The sequence below is a fragment of the Nyctereutes procyonoides genome, unplaced genomic scaffold, assembly GCF_905146905.1.
Source record: "Nyctereutes procyonoides isolate TBG_1078 unplaced genomic scaffold, NYPRO_anot_genome, whole genome shotgun sequence".
NCBI classification, from domain to species: Eukaryota; Metazoa; Chordata; class Mammalia; order Carnivora; family Canidae; genus Nyctereutes; species Nyctereutes procyonoides.
Window position 1 is genome coordinate 5771756 of NW_026575148.1, and position 19955 is coordinate 5791710.

Here is a 19955-nt window from a genome sequence, read left to right on the forward strand (position 1 = left end):
GAGGTAGTAGGAGAGAATCCTGAGTTATCTTTAGCATTCAGCCTTGTAAAGCAGAATAGGATAGCAGTGAGGGATTCAGAAAAATGGCTGCAGCCAAGATTGTCTGGTACATATTTACCTGGGGCATTACCTACAAAGCATCTTGAAGACCACAAAGATTGTACATTGACAAGAGACTCATTATCCGGCATGGTTGGCATCTTAACATTAGGAAATCCGTAAGATTTTTTTGCCCCATCAAAAGAAAGTAACTGGGAGACCATGTACGAGTTACTTAGGTAAGCTGACCTCAGGTAAGTCACTAGACAGATTGAAATATATGGTAAGGAACAGATCTTTCCACTCAACAAAGGACGCTTATTGTAGGAATAAAATTCTTTTAGACTGCAGACTTTTAAAAGGTCTAGAACTCAAAATTCCCAAAGAATGTCTAGGATAGATTCCCTCCAAGGTGTTAACGGAGAGTGGAGAGTCTTTCAAAAAATATCCCTAATTAATGCCACAAAGATAGAATACTGGATTATTAGGCAGATCATGATCTTAGCCTAGTATGAAATTCTGATCAACAAAAACATGATAATGGCAATAATCTTATTAACTCAAGAGACCTATAGTATTAGTTTTACCATTGAATATAAGACTTTGGATAAGAGAAGACTTACGAATTCTTACTGTTATAAAATTACATGATTTTATGATTTATTTACTGAGTACATACTACATCTGAGACACTGAGACAGTTGATGTGAGGGATACAAAGTATTACAAATGGATTCAATAGTGACATTCTTATTTTAGAATTGAAATGAATGGAAGACCACCTAAATATTCCTATATCTTCATTAGGCACAATGAAAATACCCTGAAAAAGCAAATTAAGTATGTACCTTTCAGTGCTGTTGTCTTTTCTTTTTCATCTGGACCTCCCTGCTGGATTTGTGCCATGCTTATCCAAATTGGCAACAAAATTAAAGAGCTCAAGGAAATAGACATCAATCTTCAGAAGACAGTCTAGAATGAACGAAAGCAATAAATTAAGCTCTACTCAATCCTACCTACTCCATGAGAACTTCATAGATCCTCTCACTTGGGATTAATCTCTCTATTCTGATTTCCCACTGCATTTGTTGATGCCTATATACCACAATACTTATTATAGCCTGCCTTGCATTATAGTTATTTATGTATTTATCTGGGTCAGCTAACAGATTACAAGCACCAGGATAAAGGTATCAAGTTTTTGTCATCTTTTTCTGTCTCATGTCACCAAACACAATACTTTAGATAAACAGATACCTGAGGTTGGTGAATTTAATTTAGCTAAACTTACTATGTAAGTTTAGTTCTCTATCATCCAATGTTTTTTTTTTTTTAATATCTTCCAGTAGTTTCAAAAGCCTGAAATTTCTTTCAAAATAAACCATAAGCATGTGCCAATTACAAGGTCAGAATGTCTTCCTTCTGAAACAGTCAGGAGAAAAATACATAAATACACAGAATAACTGTAAGCTACTTTGGTAGAATTCAAAACACAACTTTAAGGGAAAAAGTTATCCCTTTTAAAAAATGAAACTATGTCAAATTCAATGTCTGGAAGCCATACTCTATATATAAATGGCACTCCAGTAAATAATCATAATATAAAATTATGATTTATTAAAAATATAATTTTGCTCTATTTTGGCCAAAGAGAAGGTATTCACACTATAAATAGATGGTCTTTTCCCAGGGTGTCCATAAAGACTAAAAGAAATTCACTATTCCTAAAGTTTAAAAGACAAAAACGCAAAACATACAATGGAAAACATTAAACTAATTCAGTCAATCCATGATTATTAATAAAATTATATAAAAACTACATTCATGACAACAATAAAAAAGGCTGAAGATTCCTGATAAAAGAACTCGATCTATTTGCTATCCACAAAGTAAACTTCATTATCCGTTCAGAAGGATATTTTATAATTATCTTTAAAAACTGGTCATTTTCATAATCAAGAGTATAGAAGAAAATACTTTAAAAAAACTAATACTGAAAATAGTATTTTTAAACTATGAATGTTCCAAATAGTCATAAACCATATTGCTCTTATCTCAATTCTAACTGGAGGTATGGGGGCTATTACAAGAGGAAATACCTTTTGGCTTTACCATTAACTACACGTACCCTTGATAAATCATTTAACTTCTCTGTGTCTTATTTCCAAATATGAAAAATGGCAATGATAATCATGTTTCCCTTATACTGTTACAGGGAGGCTAAATGTAAAATATTTAGCATACTACCTGATGTGTAATTAAGTGCTCAACACAAGCTGACATATATTTTTTAATTGTTATAAATGTATCCTGGCTTCACCATTTAATAATAGCTCTATGGCCAGGGACATAAATTTTCAGTGTCCTCATTTCTAAAATGTAGCTCAAATATAGTGGCTGAGAATTAGTATTTTAGAAGGTATGCACACCTGACCAGTGCTATTACTAGCAGTAACGCTGTTGGTCAATGGAGGCTTCCTAATAGGGGAAACTAGAATATGAGAATATTTTTGATTGTGAACTCATTTTCACTTAGCAGGGAAGAAGTTCTGTGAATAGGTAACTGAAAACTTTATAAATCTACATGAATAAAATCTGGATTTTATTCCTTTCCTTTGAAGGAATGTGTCAATGTGTTGACACATTCCTTCGAAGAAACATATTGTAGTTTGTATGGTGAGTGATGTGTAAGACACCAGGGTGCAGTGGTGAGTTAAAAGAGATAAGGTCATGGCCAGGTGGGGGCTTAACTCTCTAGCTACCAAAACAAACTGCCAAATAGCCATTTTTTAAAATATGTAAGACCTAGAATAATTATCACAATGTCATAAAAAAGCAATAATTGTATGCAAGAATTAGTCTTATCTGTCAAATCTTACAAGTTTGAGTACAAGTTTTACAAGTAATTCCCTATTATACACCATCTTATAGCAGAAATTCAAGAGAAATGTTCATAATGAGAGATCCCACGCACTGCTCTCTGTTAACAATTCCACAACTAATATCTATAGGGACTTCTTGCATTGTTTATCCCTCCACCAACCCAGTATTTCTTTTAAATATAAGCAGTTATTTTTCATTGGCCCCAAATTGCCTAATTTCTAAACAGAGTAATTTATACTATTATTTCATTGTGACTGTTTTAATAAGTCAAGTTATAAGATATTTTTGGTGCTAGAGTCATTTTCCAGATTCAAATTTTAAAGTTCTAGAGATCTAATGTACAGTATGGTGACTGTAGTTAACAATCCTGTAGTGTATACTTGAAAGCTGTTAAGAGAGTAGATCTTAAAAGTTCTCATCACAACACACAAAGACAGTTAACTATGTGAAGTGATGGATATGTTCACCAATCTTATTGTGGAATCATTTGCAAAATTGTACACCTTAGACTTACATAGTGTTATATGTCAATTATATCTAAAAAAAAAAAAAAAAAAAAAAAAAAAAACCTTGGGGAAAAAAGCTCTAAATACTGTGCAATGTTTAATAATACATTCCCCTTTTAGATTTTGATCTCCCTGAGGAAGTATCATGTCTGTCCCTAGCACATGTCTGGCATGGCTACAACTCACTGGGCATTTGTTTTTTGAATTTACAAATGAATGAGTAAAAGACGGGGGGGAAAAAGAAGATTCACATTTTTTTTAAATTTTTATTTATTTATGACAGTCACACAGATAGAGAGAGAGACGCAGAGACACAGGCAGAGGGAGAAGCAGGCTCCATGCACCGGGAGCCTGACGTGGGATTCGATCCCGGGTCTCCAGGATCGTGCCTTGGGCCAAAGGCAGGCACTCAACCGCTGCGCCACCCAGGGATCCCGAAGATTCACATTTTTAAGAATCATTTTTAAGATTCTCAAGGTTATACAGCAATTAATAATCATATTTTATATGAGATAACAAAAAATATGTCACAATTTACTAAAGTGATGATACATGTTAGGAGACTACTAATTATCATCTGTAATCCTAAACCATTTAGGAGCAGATGCAAAGCAGGTAAGCATGAAGCAAAAGCAATTTGTCTGTTGCTCTCTTATTCACTGTTAGATTTTTACCCTCTCGAGTTATTTTCCATGGCTGTGGCACAGCTGGTGAAGCTAAATCAGGAACATTATAAATTCTCAATTTAGTTTTCCTAATAAAAATTCAGAGTTATAACCTGCATGACCACAGATAAACACTACCGAAAATGCAGCCAGCAAGCCGTTTGATACATTTGATATATATTAATATGTACACTCAACATAGTTTATTTAGTATTATCTGATGGAGGTTAGGTTATAGGGAATAAAGTGGTAGAAGGTTTTTACTGATGTGAATTGGGACACAGTTGACATGTTGTATACTTCATGATAACCAGTGCTGTTTAAATATGGTTTCCTAGAAATGGTTATAGTATAAACTAGATTCAAAACATCTCAGTTTGCAATTTCATTCTGTGAACTACACAAAGCAATTATCATATCTTCTTTCCTTCTATGATTCCAACAGAGAATCCACTATGTCTAAATAAAGCTAGAAATAACTTGTCATCTGTAATCTTTATCCAGTCAGCATTTCAAAACATGAAACAGTAGAATATTTCTTAGTTGCCCTGTTTGCTCAAAATGTGGCATGAGTACTTATATATAGGAAAATACACTGATGTCTAAGTTTTCTCCATCTGTTTGTTTTTAGGTAGGTATTAAATAGGAACTAGATATAGATGACTTCACAATAGAAGGCCTTTCCAACCTCACATTCTTTTTTTTTTTTTAACAATTTTATTTATTTATTTAAGAGACAGAGAGTAAAAACGGTGGGAAGGGGCAGAAGAAGAAGAAGAAGGAGAGGGAGAAGCTCCTGCTGAGCAAGGAGCCTGACTCAGGGCTCAATCCCAAGACCTCAAGATCATGACATGAGCCAAAGGCAGACACTTAAGTGACTGAGCCACCGAGGCACCCCGCCACCTCATATTCTGAATGCAATGAGGGAAGTATAAAATAAAATAATCCTGGATAGCTTATAGTTTTGAAGCTGCAACACACAAAAAAAAATGTGTTTTGGAGAGAGAGAGAGAGAGAGAGAGAGAGTGAGTGAGAGTACATATACACATGAGCAATGGGGAAAAGGCTGAAGAACGAGGCCATCAGGCTGGAGCAGACATGGAAGATAAAGCCCAGAGTAATATGGGCTCTTAGTGCACAGAAAATGACAGCTTCTATAGAGAATGACATCTATGCTTGGATCAAGGCTTAGCAAGGAGTAGGAATAGATGACTCCAATCTAATCCTTTCTAAAATAATTCCTTTAGTTTACCAGCAATATGATATAGGAGGTTTGTAATGAGAAAGTGAGCTTTTTAATCTCAATTCCACCTCCTAGGAACTGGGTGACTTTGAGAAACTCTTTAACTTCTCTAAGTTATGGAAATGACAAAGAAAATAAGAACACTTCCTTGTACAGGCAATTATGAGGATTATATTGAAGAATGTATACAAAAAACATTTTGAAAACTAAAATTTCTCTATAATTTTATAGTAATCCACATAGTTTCAAACATATTTGTATGTTTCAAACATATTTGGGTTCCAATTAATTTGTACTCAAACGCAAGGACACCCAACTCAGTACAACTGAGAGGAATGAGAAACTTCTGATGTGTGCCACTTGGATGAATTCTAAGAAGAATTAATAAAGCCCCATTATAAATACCTGCGGAGTTGACTTGGGTTTCCAAGACTATATTGAAGACAGAAATAATGAAATTTAAATTAGTTTTTAAAATATAATTTATTCATATTTTTTCTAATCTTATTAAAAATGTATGTCTGGAAAATGTTCAAGTATGTGAGTTCTGCCCTAATTTAGATAAAAATGTGTCCAAAGAATACTGTTCTATCTCCCAAACAGCATACGTTGGCCACAAAGTTATCAAGTCCTTTCATACTCATTACCTTACTAGGTCATCACTACCAATGGCAAGGGTAGTAGTAGTTAATATATCTGTATTTTATAGAGATGAGGCATCCTGAGCTTTGTAAAGTTAAATAACCTGGCTCAAGCATCCCAGATGGTAAGAGGATTCTAACTCTGGTCTTCTGACTCCTACTTAGAAGAAGCACCTACTTATGAGTCCTCTACCTGCATGGTGGAGTCAAACCATTTAAACTATTCCAGTTTCAATTTCCAGTTTATCCTACAGAAAGTTTTCACTTTCATATACTAATTTATATTATCAGGAAGTATTACAATTTAGAGACTGACCAAGTTGGATGTAGTTAATTATATAGAGATGAAAGCTGTCAACCAAAATTGTCTCAGTCTACTTGGTTGCTGTTCAGAATTAAGATTGATAAAAATTATTCCTCATCATTCCTCACAATCCTTTGGTACATCAAATATCTAAAACAAAGAGTCAGGAGGGAGGGGCAAGATGGCGGAAGAGCAGGGTCCCCAAATCGCCTGTCCCCACCAAATTACCTAGATAACCTTCAGATCATCCTGAAAATTTACGAATTCGGCCTGAGATGTAAAGAGAGACCAGCTGGAACGCTACAGTGAGAAGAGTCCGCGCTTCTATCAAGGTAGGAAGATGGGGAAAAAGAAATAAAGGAACAAAAGGCCTCCGAGGGGGAGGGGCCCCGCGAGGAGCCGGGCTGAGGCCGGGGCGAGTGTCCCCCGGACAGGAGAGCCCCGTCCCGGAGGAGCAGGAGCTGCACCAACCTTCCCGGGCGGCGGAAAGGGGCTCGCAGGGAGTTGGAGCAGGACCCAGGAGAGCGGGGATGCCCTCGGGCTCCCGGGGACACTAACAGACACCTGCGAGCGCAGGAGAGTGCTCCGAGCTCCCTAAGGGCTGCAGCGCGCACGGAGGGACCGACCGGAGCAGCTCGGAGGGGCTCGGGAGCGGCTCCAGGGAGGGAACTGCAGGGCGGGAGCGCGAATCCAACAGCGCAGGCCCCGGAGCACAGGGCGCCGGGACACAGCCCAGGATCCGGCCTCCCCCTGGGACAGGCAGAGGCCGGGAGGGCCCAGGACAGCAAGGACGCTCCTGCCCCGAGCTGAGCAGATCAGCGGCCCCGCCCCGGAGCCTCCAGGCCCTGCAGACGGAGAGCCGAGAGCCCCGAGCCCCGTAGTTCCTGCGGAGGCTGAATCCAGGCTTCCAGAGTTGCCATAGCAACTGCTGCTGTTCCTCCCTGGGTCCCACGGGGTAAACAACCCCCGCTGAGCCCTGCAGCAGGCAGGGGCAGAGCAGCTCCCCCAAGTGCTAACACCTGAAAATCAGCACAGCAGGCCCCTCCCCCAGAAGACCAGCTAGACGGACCAGTGATACTCCCCCGTGTTCCAATACAACTTGTTTTTGGCCACTCTGCACTGAGCAAAATGACTAGAAGGAAAACCTCACTTCAAAAGAAAGAATCAGAAACAGCCCTCTCTCCCACAGAGTTATAAAATCTGGATTACACTTCAATGTCAGAAAGCCAATTCAGAAGCACCATTATACAGCTACTGGTGGCTCTAGAAAAAAGCATTAAGGCCTCACGATACTTCATGACTGCAGAATTTAGATCCAATCAGGCAGAAATTAAAAATCAATTGAATGAGATGCAATCCAAACTAGAAGTCCTAACGACGAGGGTTAACGAGGTGGAAGAACGAGTGAGTGACATAGAAGACAAGTTAATGGCAAAGAGGGAAACTGAGGAAAAAAGAGATAAACAATTAAAGAACCATGAAGACAGATTAAGGGAAATGAACGACACTCTAAGGAAGAAAAACCTACGTTTAATTGGGGTTCCCGAGGGCGCCGAAAGGGACAGAGGGCCAGAATATGTATTTGAACAAATCCTAGCTGAAAACTTTCCCAATCTGGGAAGGGAAACAGGCATTCAGATCCAGGAAATAGAGAGATCCCCCCCTAAAATCAATAAAAACCGTTCAACACCTCGACATCTAATAGTGAAGCTTGCAAATTCCAAAGATAAAGAGAAGATCCTTAAAGCAGCAAGAGACAAGAAGTCCCTGACTTTCATGGGGAGGAATATTAGGGTAACAGCAGACCTCTCCACAGAGACCTGGCAGGCCAGAAAGGGCTGGCAGGATATATTCAGGGTCCTAAATGAGAAGAACATGCAACCAAGAATACTTTATCCAGCAAGGCTCTCATTCAAAATAGAAGGAGAGATAAAGAGCTTCCAAGACAGGCAGGAACTGAAAGAATATGTGACCTCCAAACCAGCTCTGCAAGAAATTTTAAGGGGGACTCTTAAAACTCCCCTTTAAGAAGAAGTTCAAGTAACTCTGAACGTGAATGGGCTTAATGACCCCATCAAAAGGCGCAGGGTTTCAGACTGGATAAAAAAACAGGACCCATCTATTTGCTGTCTACAAGAGACTCATTTTAGACAGAAGGACACCTACAACCTGAAAATAAAAGGTTGGAGAACCATTTACCATTCAAATGGTTCTCAAAATATACCCTAAAAACTACAGAACACTTCTGAAAGAAATTGAGGAAGACACAAAGAGATGGAAAAATATTCCATGCTCATGGATTGGCAGAATTAATATTGTGAAAATGTCAATGTTACCCAGGGCAATTTACACGTATAATGCAATCCCTATCAAAATACCATGGACTTTCTTCAGAGACTTAGAACAAATTATTTTAAGATTTGTGTGGAATCAGAAAAGACCCCAAACAGCCAGGGGAATTTTAAAAAAAGAAAACCATATCTGGGGGCATCACAATGCCAGATTTCAGGTTGTACTACAAAGCTGTGTTCATCAAGACAGTGTGGTACTGGCACAAAAACAGACATATAGATCAATGGAACAGAACAGAGAACCCAGAAGTGGACCCTGAACTTTATGCTCAACTAATATACAATAAAGGAGGAAAGACGATCCACTAGAAGAAAGACAGTCTCTTCAATAAATGGTGCTGGGAAAATTGGACATCCACATACAGAAGAATGAAACTGGACCACTCTCATGCACCATACACAAAGATAAACTCAAAATGGATGAAAGATCTAAATGTGAGACAAGATTCCATCAAAATCCCAGAGAAGAACTCAGGCAACACCCTTTTGAACTTGGCCACAGTAACCGGAGAAGGACAAACAGTGTATGTTCTCATTCATTTGGGGAATATGAATAATAGCGAAAGGGAATATAAGGGAAGGGAGAAGAAATGTGTGAGAAATATCAGAAAGGGAGACAGAACATAAAGACTCCTAACTCTGGGAAATGAACTAGGGGTGGTGGAGGGGGAGGAGGGTGGGGGGTGGGGGTGAATGGGTGACGGGCACTGAGGGGTACACTTGACGGGATGAGCACTGGGTGTTATTCTGTATGTTGGTAAATTGAACACCAATAAAAATTAATTTATAAAAAAATAAAAAATAAAAAAATAAAACTCATCAGACCGTATAAAAAAAAAATAAAACAAAGAGTCAAAAGTTAAGGCATATAAAATACAAAGATTTCAGAAGAAACTAATAATGCATTACTGTGCCTTTTTAACAGGTTCCAAAACTGGAAGCCATCTGGGTAGGTGTCACATTGTTTTGTGTCTAGCAAAAAGACAAACTCAACAAGGCTAGAATGAAATCCTTAGAATATCTGCAAAACAATGCTAAAACTGAAACTAATAAATTAAAGACTAAGAAAATTCTCACATTTGAAGACTCTCAAAAGAAAAAAGTAATTTAAGCAATCTTTTATGAAGTTTTCATAATATGGAGCAGAAATAGCAGAACTATGGCTGAGGACAAAATAAGTCTCAAAAATATATGCTCAAAACATTGGAAAAACAGTATCTCAAACAAATAGCCTCTTTTATTTACATGGGTCAAGTATAAATGTCACATAAGCTACTTTAGAGACTTTGAAATCTGTGGTAAATATAAACAATAAAACATAAACAATATTATAAATATACAGAACTCCAGGCCAAATTAGACAAGTAGAAACTAACTATATCCATAAGATTTTTGAAGTGGCCAATACTATGAAATAGTACTAATACCTTACTTTCAAAAGTCTACATCAAATTTTCTCATTCCAAAAAAAAAAAAAAAATCTCATTCCAGATATATGCTTAACAGTAACTCACTAAACTATGTAAACTCAAGGTTCAACTTAGATTTTAAAATATAATATGCATGTGGTAGACACGAAGGTAAACCCATAGCCTACATGCCCCCTTCAAGGGGAACTTGCTACTCAGTGGCAAGGAGTACAGTTAGCAAAGAGCCTCCAACTGTTGCCCACTTCAGAGTCTGTCTCAGATGCTAAGAGTTGCCTTATTCAAGGTCATGTCTTTCCCAGGCTGACTGGCTTAGTTGCTGATTGAGCCAGGTTGGAATATGAAGGCACCACCATTTCAGACTAATGCAGGACAACTCTGATAGGCAATATTGCTCCAGAGCTCACTATCAGGTTGGTGGAGGTTTCATCAGACCTGCATTAATCTAAATTCTCCCTCCAATCAATCCAGTTGTTCTCCTCCTTTTCTTAAGTGTTGATCTTTAATAAACATCTTGCACTCCAAATTTTATCTCAGCATCTGCTTCTGAAAAATCCAAGCTGTGATAATGTACTTTTCTAAATATTTTTTCTGAAAGTGAAAAAAAATTTACGTGTTAAGAGACAAGATGTGTCCAGAATATATAAAGAATTCTGGCAATCAACAATGAAGATGAATAACTCAATTTCAAAAATGGACAAAGGATATGAATACACATTTCTCCAAAGAAGATATACAAATGACCAAAAAGCACAAAAAAATATATGCTCAACATTATTAGTCATGAGGAAAATGAACATCAAAACCACAAAAACATACCACTTCACATCCTAAGGCACGGCTATAATCAACAGGAAAAATGATAACACGTACTGGTAGAATGCAGAGAAACTGAAACCCTCATACATTGTTAGGTGGGATGTAAACTGGTATACATTTTAGAGAAGTTTGGCAGTTCCTTAAAATATTAAACAGATTTACCATATGACCAGCAATTCCACTTTAAGTATATATCCAAGAGAAATGAAAACACATATACATGGCAAAACTTTTACATAAATATTCCTAAAAGCATTATTCATAACTGCCTAAAAGTAAATGTCTATCGAGTGATGATTAAACAAATTATCCATACAACAGAATGTTATTCATTAATAACAAATGAAGTACCGATACATGCTACAACATGAATAGCCTTGAAAACATTATGCTAAGTGAAAGAATCCAGTTACAAAAGACAATTATAATATGAAATGACAAGAATAGGCAAATCCACACAAAGAAAAAGTAGATTAATGGGTTTTGGGTGTTAGAGGTGGGGAGTAAAGAGTGACTGCTAATAGGTACAAGGTTTCTTTTTGAGGTAAGGATTCCCATAGTCCAAAAGAGGTATACACTGGAGTAGTGTACCTCACCGAATATTAAATGGCTCTCTCTCTCTCCAGGTCTTCTCTCCAGCTATAATTTCAAAATGTCAAGAAGAGGAAGAGGGGGAAGAGGCTTGCCCCTTCCACTCATTCTTCTCTATTCCTTTTATGAAACAGAAGTGATAAGTGGACTGGAGGCAGACTCATTTAAAGAACTTCTCTCTTCAAATGTCCCTGCCATCCTTCCTACCAGAGCTAGGCTGGCAACCTGCTCCATCTAGACATTAGGGGCAAATACAGTATTTCCTAGGTATAAAAGGTAAACATTATATATAAAGTTTTTGTAAATCACAGTGCTCTAGTCTAGCTACTTCCAAGTCTGTGCATTGCATGTTGTCTGTCAATGACAATGTGCCTCCCTGGCCTGTCACTATTCTTTACATACCTCTTCTAATGATTTACTGATTTACTTTGGTTATGATTTAGTTAATTCCTTGACTATATACCACTTAATAACACCCCAATTTTACCTAATTTCTAACAAAGAATTAAATTTAATAATAATTGCTTTATTTATTATCAGAACTGATCCCACATATTGTATTAACTTACTTCAAAGTTAGAAATACACCATTTGCTATACAAACAAAAATAAAGAAAAACTTAAGCATATAATCAAGCAATTTACTCTTAATGCCAGTAAACCATACTAATAACATCAGCAATAAAATTTAATGGTAAAGTTAAGCTTTGTGGAGACCACATTTGTACTGCAAATAAGGCATTTAAGTACCACTCATATTCAGTGTCTACTGACAGTGCATTCTTTGTTGTTTACTTAGGGAGAAAATCTCTGTGAAGTCTGATTTTACCGAAATGTGTTAACAATGAGGAATGTTATCATTTAAGTGCCTTCAGAATGGATTTTTTTCACTTCTAGAATTTCCCAATTCTTTATAAAGTGATAGTACTTTCTAGAATTTCACGTTTGTACCATATTTCAACAACGCCCAATCATGGAACCAACAGGCAATGAATTCAGAAAGATTGGGGAGGCTCTATATTGCTGTGATACTACAAAATCTGATCTTAAAAAAAAGAGAATTAGGAATTTGGAATCTCAAGTCATCATTTTAAACTACCATATTAGTTACAGTGGTTATTTACTTCATTCGGAAAACAATACACACAATTCATACCTTTCCTAAATTAACAAAGGGTTTGAGACAACAAAATTCTCTTATTCCAAAAGCAAAGGGCTTTGAACCCTGTTGGCGTCTATAAAATATTTTGCCCTAACAAAGACAACTCTTACTTAGCCACAATATTAATTACAGGAAATTAACTCTGTGGCACTGAAGTCGTCAGCACAAGGGCACTGTGTGGAATGTTAAGCCATTTATGTTATTAGACCTATGCTTAAACACAGTATGCCAGATGGCTCTCATTACTATTGTCTACATGAGCACAAAGGGGTGGAATCCCTTCCCATGATCAAGCGAGTCAAGAATTTTACAACTAGATTTCAACATTAAGATAGGTCTGCTGAGTGACCCTCCTGTTGAGAATAACAAAGAAGGTCCATTACAAAACTTAGAATATCTACAAATGTTGCTCACTAAATTATCATAAAGGAAGAAATACCAATTTCAATATCTGCAGGAAAAGTATTTAATAAAATTTGATACTTATTTTTGGAAGAGAAGTCAAAGCAAAGTAGGAAAAAAGGAACACCTTTAACGGAAAAAGAGGTTCAACAAAACAAAACTACAGTAAAATTGCTCTTCATGGTAATATATTAAAAACATTCCTTTTAAAATCAGGCACCAGGGCAGCCCAGGTAGCTCAGCGGTTTAGCGCCACCTTCGGCCCACCTGGAGACCTGGGATCAAGTCCCATGTCAGGCTCCCTGCATGGAGCCTTCTTCTCCCTCTGCCTGCCTGCCTCTCTCTCTCTCTCTCTCTCCCTCCCTCTTTGTCTCTCATGAATAAATAAAAATCTTTAAAAAAATAAAATAAAATCAGGTACCAGAAAAGAATGCCCATCATTACCACTTTACTATTTTTTACTTCTAATCAAAGTTTTCTGGGGGTTCTACTAGTATAAAATATGAAAAAGTAAATAAAAATGTATCAGGATTGAAAAGATAAAGTTTTTATTTGCAGGTAATATGACTACACAAAACAACAAAACAAAATAAGAAGAGCCAAGAAACAAAAATTTCTAGATCAAAAATGAAGAATATTTAAGTCTATTATTAGAAATAAAAAGAGAATATAGCATGATGGCTAAAGTGATTTATATATAAAAACAAAGTATATTTATAAACACCAACAATAGTTATAAAGCATAATTTTTTTAAAAAAAAGACATCATTTTTAAATGCAAAAAAAAAAACCTACAAAGAGTAAGTCCAACAAAATATGTGTTAAACCTATATGCACAAATTGATAAAATGTTATTGAAAGACATTAATGAAGACTGAAATATATGACGAGATGCATCATATTCACGGACAGGAAAACCCAAGACTCTAAAGATAACTTGTGGGAATGCCAATTCCAGTACCTCCTAACTATCTGATATAAATTGATTTCAATCAATGAAGTTATATTCCCCCACTCATAACCCAACAAGATTAATTGGAGAAAAAACAATTTCCCAAAGATTAAAGTTTCTAATGAAGAAATTAGGCCATTAGAATGGATTAATAAAACACTGCTGATACGGGGGGGGGGGGGGGGGGGGGGGGGGGGGGGGAGGGGGGGGGTGTAGGAGAAATGGATCAATATGGAAGCCACTTTTGGCTCACGCTTACCTAGATTATCCAATCACTAAACTTCTAAGTACAAAGTATAATCAAAGATAACGACCGCATCTAATAAATAAGCACAAAATCAACCAACCAACCCAACGCTATATTCGTTCGAAAATCAAACAGAAAGTTCATAACAAAACAGAAATCCTTATAAACAGATCATGTTTGACACAGTGTGAGAAGAGATAGGTAGCGATCACTCCCCTTAAATCTAGGTATCACTCGCGATCGAGTAGAAATTGTTACCTTTGTCAATTGGGTCAGATCCACCTGGTTTAGCTACTTGCTATGGTGTCAATCTGAGATAATCACACCAGCATTCTAGTATACTCGTGAGGTCGACACTCACAACAACATAAATAAACCAGGGACATGAAGCATAACCGACTGAATGAGGGCGCCTTCACTTTCAACACTCACCAATCCAAATAACACAAAGGATCCAATTCTATTCGTTGGAGCGCGTGTGAGCTGAACTATCTCTCGGGGATTTATCATCTATACATGAATCCCCTCAGTTATGTTGAAGTCAATTACGGGTACTAGCGTGTTATCAAACTGTTTCTCGTAAGGGAATTTATAAGGACTTTTCTACTTATTTTTGTTTAATGATTTTTTGTTTACTTGGAGATGCAATGTTAGGTAAGATACAAGGTGGGTATGTGATTGGGGGTTTGGTTCAACTGTTGCCGAGATCCTTTAGTTGAAACATTTTAAGAAGTCACAGCGACCCAAATATTCAGAAAGAGATAGCCAAAAAAAAATCGAAAGAAATGGCACTTAGACAGCAACAACTCCTGGGAACAAAATAAGTTTTCACCCCCTTATATCCCTCAGTTCCTGCTAACGTCATAATAGAGAGATTTAACCTTGTAACCAGGGTACGTGAAAGTCAACCAGAGTGTTGTGTAGTCGGAAAGTGAGTAGCACACCTATAGAGTTGGTGAGGAAAGCCATGAGCTGAATCCTAAAACGCACGCACCCAGCTCTCCTTCTTGATCAGAGGGTTTTAGTTGGAGTTTTTTTCCAAGCCTCCATACTGGTATAGAAGAATTTAAAACATACACATAACAAACACTTACCAACCTGAGAAAGATGCTGCCCCAAAAAAAAAAATATCCCAAACGCAACAATTAGTTCCAAAGTTTTATTAATCATGGTCATGAGAATGAACTACGTGACCTACATCTGGTAGTATATTTACCAGTCTTTTTTGGAATTAATAACTGGCAGTAAATTCCAAATTAATTATATTTTCCCCTTATGTTCTTTAATCCCAGCGGTGTCTCAATAGATCGTTGGAATTTCAAGGATAACTTTGGGGTCCCCCCTGTGGTCTTAATGCCGCTCACATATAGAGACCCCTAGGTAATGTGTGAAATGGTTCATAGTAGAATAATGTTCTATGTCTTCAAAAGGTCCTGAGTATTTGTGTATTCATGATATCAATGGCCATCCGTTCATTCATTATTATTACTGTCAATATGGGTACATTTTGCCCCAAATATAGAATTTATTCACCTTTTAATCACCCTCTCGGTTTTGCTGTAGGTATCACTAAAATTCTGATGTTATAAATAGATTCTGAACCTCATGAGGCTACAGGTAAGATATATCGGCCAGGTCTGCAATCAGCTTAAGGCCTGGCTAAAGATACAGGTAACTCACACAGATAAGTTATTGATACCGATTGCTGTTGGAAGCCTCATTCCCTCCCACATGGGCTTCTTCACAAGTCGGCTTGAGGATTACCAAGACGTGGCCTCTGAGAAAGGGCCAGGAGAGCAAGGGGAAAGCTGCCAAAGTCTCAGCAACACTTCCTTTTTAATAAAAAAAAAAAAAAAAGATTTTATTTATTTATTCATGAGACACACACACACACAGAGAGAGAGAGGCAGAGACACAAGCAGAGGGAGAAGCAGGATCCATGCAAGGAGCCCAATGTGGGACTCGATCCCGATCTCCAGGATCACACCCTGGGCTGCAGGCGGCGCCAAACCACTGCGCCACCGGGGCTGCCCCCAGCATAACTTCCTTGACACTCAACCAGCACAGGAAGCAATCCTGTTCAATGCAGGAGGAGTCTATACAAAGGCATGGATATCAAGAAGCAAAAATCACTGGGACTATCTTAGAGTCTGGCAACCAAAACTGGAAAGGGTTGTTCTCCAATTATAGGAGGGCAAATCTATTGCAATATATTAATAGAGGCGGATACTATATAGTAGTGAAAGTGAATAAATCACAATAACACTCAAAAATATGGATAAATTTTCTAAATTTTCAAATAATATTGAGTTAACAACTTAAGAAACTACAGACAATATAATATCATTTATCTAGAGCTCAAAAACAAACTAAAACAATTTATAGGTATCACAATTTAGGTAATAAAACTGTAAGAAAAATCAAGAGAAAAACACAAAATTCAGAATAATGATTATCTCTGAGATGGGGAGAGATATTAGGTCAATTTTAGTTACTGACAGCTCATTGAGTCTGAGATTGAGTGGTGAATTTACAGCTGTTCATTATATCATCATGGTTTATAACTTTCATAAGCATTACATACTAGGTGGCCACTTGCGAATCAGTATATAACATGCACATAATCACACAAAGGCCCTGGCTGCATATAACTTTTTTTATTTATCAACAATATATTTTTAAATAAATGATAAAGAAAAGCATTAACAGAAAAAAAGTATTATAATTAATTTTAATAGTGCTGCCTTCTATAATTTGTGCTTCGGTGCATTTTCCCCTAAATATAATGAGTCCAGTCTCATCTAATCAGAAATTTGGGTGTCCTGCTGGTGAATAAATCATAGAAGAGGGATCCCTGGGTGGCGCAGCGGTTTGGCATCTGCCTTTGGCCCAGGGCGTGATCCTGGAGACCCGGGGTCGAATCCCACGTCGGGCTCCCGGTGCATGGAGCCTGCTTCTCCCTCTGCCTGTGTCTCTGCCTCTCTCTCTCTCTGTGACTATCATAAATAAATTAAAAAAAAAAAAAAACTTACAAAAAATTTAAAAAAAATCATAGAAGAAGTAGTTATAAGGCAAAAGAATAAACAGGTATTTTTTTAAGATTTTATTTATTCATGAGAGATGCAGACAGAAAGGCAGAGATATAGGCAGAGGGAGAAGCAGGCTCCCTGCAGGAAGCCCGATGGGGGACTCGATCCCAGGACCCCGGGATAATGATCTGAGACAAAGGCAAAGCTCAACCACTGAGTCACCCAGGAGTCCCAGAATAAACAGGTTATTGAGTAAACTGCAGATATCAATAAAATATTGTATCCAATCTAAAATCCAAGTGTTTAAAAATAATAAATAAATAAATAAATAAATAAATAAATAAATAAATAAATAAAATCCAATTGATTCATTGCATATTTTGAAATGAAACTAATTTTCTGAATAAAAACTGATTTCCTCAAAAGCTTTGGAACCAGTTATTTAAAAAGATAAACTGGGCAGCCCCAATGGCTCAGTGGTTTGGCACGGCCTTCAGCCCAGGGTGTGATCCTGGAGACCCGAGATCAAGTCCCACGTTGGACTCCCTGCGTGGAGCCTGCTTCTCCCTCTGCCTCTGTCTGTGTCTCTCAGGAATAAATAAATAAAATCTTTTAAATAAATAAATCAATAGATAAACTGTAAATGTTTTTTAAAACATCTATTAAAAATAACATTCAACAACTTTACAATAAAATATGCAAAAATATAAGGATGCATTTCTGAAAATGTCAAATGTCATTTATGTTTTTGTTCATTGTTTTGTATACTGCCTCTAAAAGTATAATTAGTAAAATTGGCCTTTGAGAATATATAAGTGATTAAAATTTTTTATGCTGGCATAGGGGCAGTTATAAGCAACTGGAAAAAGAAAGATAAAGACTGGGCAGCCCCGGTGGCACAGCAGTTTAGCACCACCTGCAGCCCGGGGCCTGATCCTAGAGATCCAGTCCCACATCGGGCTCCCTGCCTGGAGCCTGCTTCTCCCTCTGCCTGTGTCTCAGCCTCTCTCTGTCTCTCTCTGTGTTGCACATAGAGAAATAAATAAATCTAGAAAGAAAGAAAGAAGAAAGAAAGAAAGAAAGAAAGAAAGAAAGAAAAGAAAGAGAAGAAAGAAAGAAAGAAAGAAAAGAAAGAAAGAAAGAAAAAGACTAAGAACTCAATTCAGAAGAATGTGTCCCCTTTACTACTAACCGATGGGCTCTAGTCACAAAAGACTATTTCCCACAGAGTATCATCTGCCAATTTTTCAACATGACACAAAAATGGGCTTTAATTCTGAGGAAAAAAACAGTAATAACATTCCATGCTTTCCAAAATAAGGTGAAAAAGGAAAATGCTGTAACAGCAGCCACTGGAGGGAGGACTTGATGTTAGAATAAGAATAAAACAAGCATAAAATATTTTATCTGGTACTTTGTCTGAACATAACATTTTGTTAAATTCATTTCTATTTGTTTAAATGACAAATGCTGAAAACACTGCTTTTTCTGCAAGAGAGTTAAACTTCCTTTCACTGAAAAACAGATGTTGATTCCACCATCTTTTATTGGTGCACAAATTAGCAGTAAGAAAATTATAAAGCTGCTTAGACTAACAAAGAATTAGCATCAATACTTAGCCAAACTATATAAAGGCCTATATTTGATTTTAAATAAGCTTATATTTTGTTCATTTGAAATACCATCCACAAATTTTTCTCGAAAAGTAACCCCGTAGGTATTACTTAGACCCTACCTGAAATCTGACTGTAGCATTACTCTTCATGTGGTTGAAGGGTTTGGTTTAGTTTCTAATGAAAATATTCATATATTTTAATACTTGATGTAAACCTGGTGTTCCACGTACACACACTCACACACGCATCCATATACACACACTTCAAACCTTCAGTGCTGGCCATTTACAGATCACTAATATATTTATTATTTAAAGCAAGTTTAAATAAAGATTCAAAACATAAATCACAGAACTGGAAGGGCAGGGAAGCTAGCTCTTTCACAATCCCAGTTTCTATTTTAACAGTGGTTATATACTATACAATAAACACCAGGCTTGTATAAAGTCCTGAAACAATTCTAAACATAACTACATCCCTCCCCATTTAAAATGATTCCTTACATAATCAATATTTTAGAATTGACTTCTTCAACTCAAGAATCCTACTGCGGTTTAATCAATGAGCCAAAAAAACTGCCAGTTCTGAGTAACCATTCAGAAGGAAAACCAAGAAATGAAGTGCAGAGTACAGTCTGAAATACTTTCACTAGAGGGGCACAAAAATTCATCCGACAAGATATTCAAGCGAGTAGGGTACACCTAAACTAAGAAAATGATCTTAAGAAAAATTGGCAACAACAAATACAGAAATAATATAACTCAGACACTTGTGCAAAAAGAAAAATTTAACAAAGCTATCAATTAAAATGATACATACTCTATCAAAGATGTGTTTCTAAAATACTTTAATATTATTAATGTTTTAAAAGTATAGGGACACTATTTTAGGACTGGTAAAAATGGGGAAAAAATTTAATTTTATGAAGTAAATAAGTGGCCCTTAATTTTTTATGTTTTAATTTTTAGATCTCCCTAATATTAACAGGCCTTTAAACCTGGAGAGAAAATATATGGGAAAATATATACGGAAATGTATATGGAAAAATGCCTGAAGTATTCACTTACCAACAATAAAC

At 36.9% G+C, this 19955-nt stretch overlaps 1 protein-coding gene across 3 annotated transcripts in view; it reads right to left on the reverse strand.

Annotated features, from left to right (window-relative positions):
* Positions 1-19955, reverse strand: part of FAM172A (family with sequence similarity 172 member A) — a 420789-nt gene that overhangs the window by 379611 nt on the left and 21223 nt on the right. For 2 of the 3 annotated variants that reach the window (XM_055312861.1, XM_055312859.1), the window contains exon 2: positions 888-1011. The exons of the other annotated variant lie outside the window; for it this stretch is intronic. In XM_055312861.1, the coding sequence (XP_055168836.1) occupies positions 888-993 (106 nt within the window). In that variant the 5' untranslated portion in view covers positions 994-1011. The remainder of the gene's footprint in view (positions 1-887; positions 1012-19955) is intronic. 3 annotated transcript variants of the gene reach the window in all.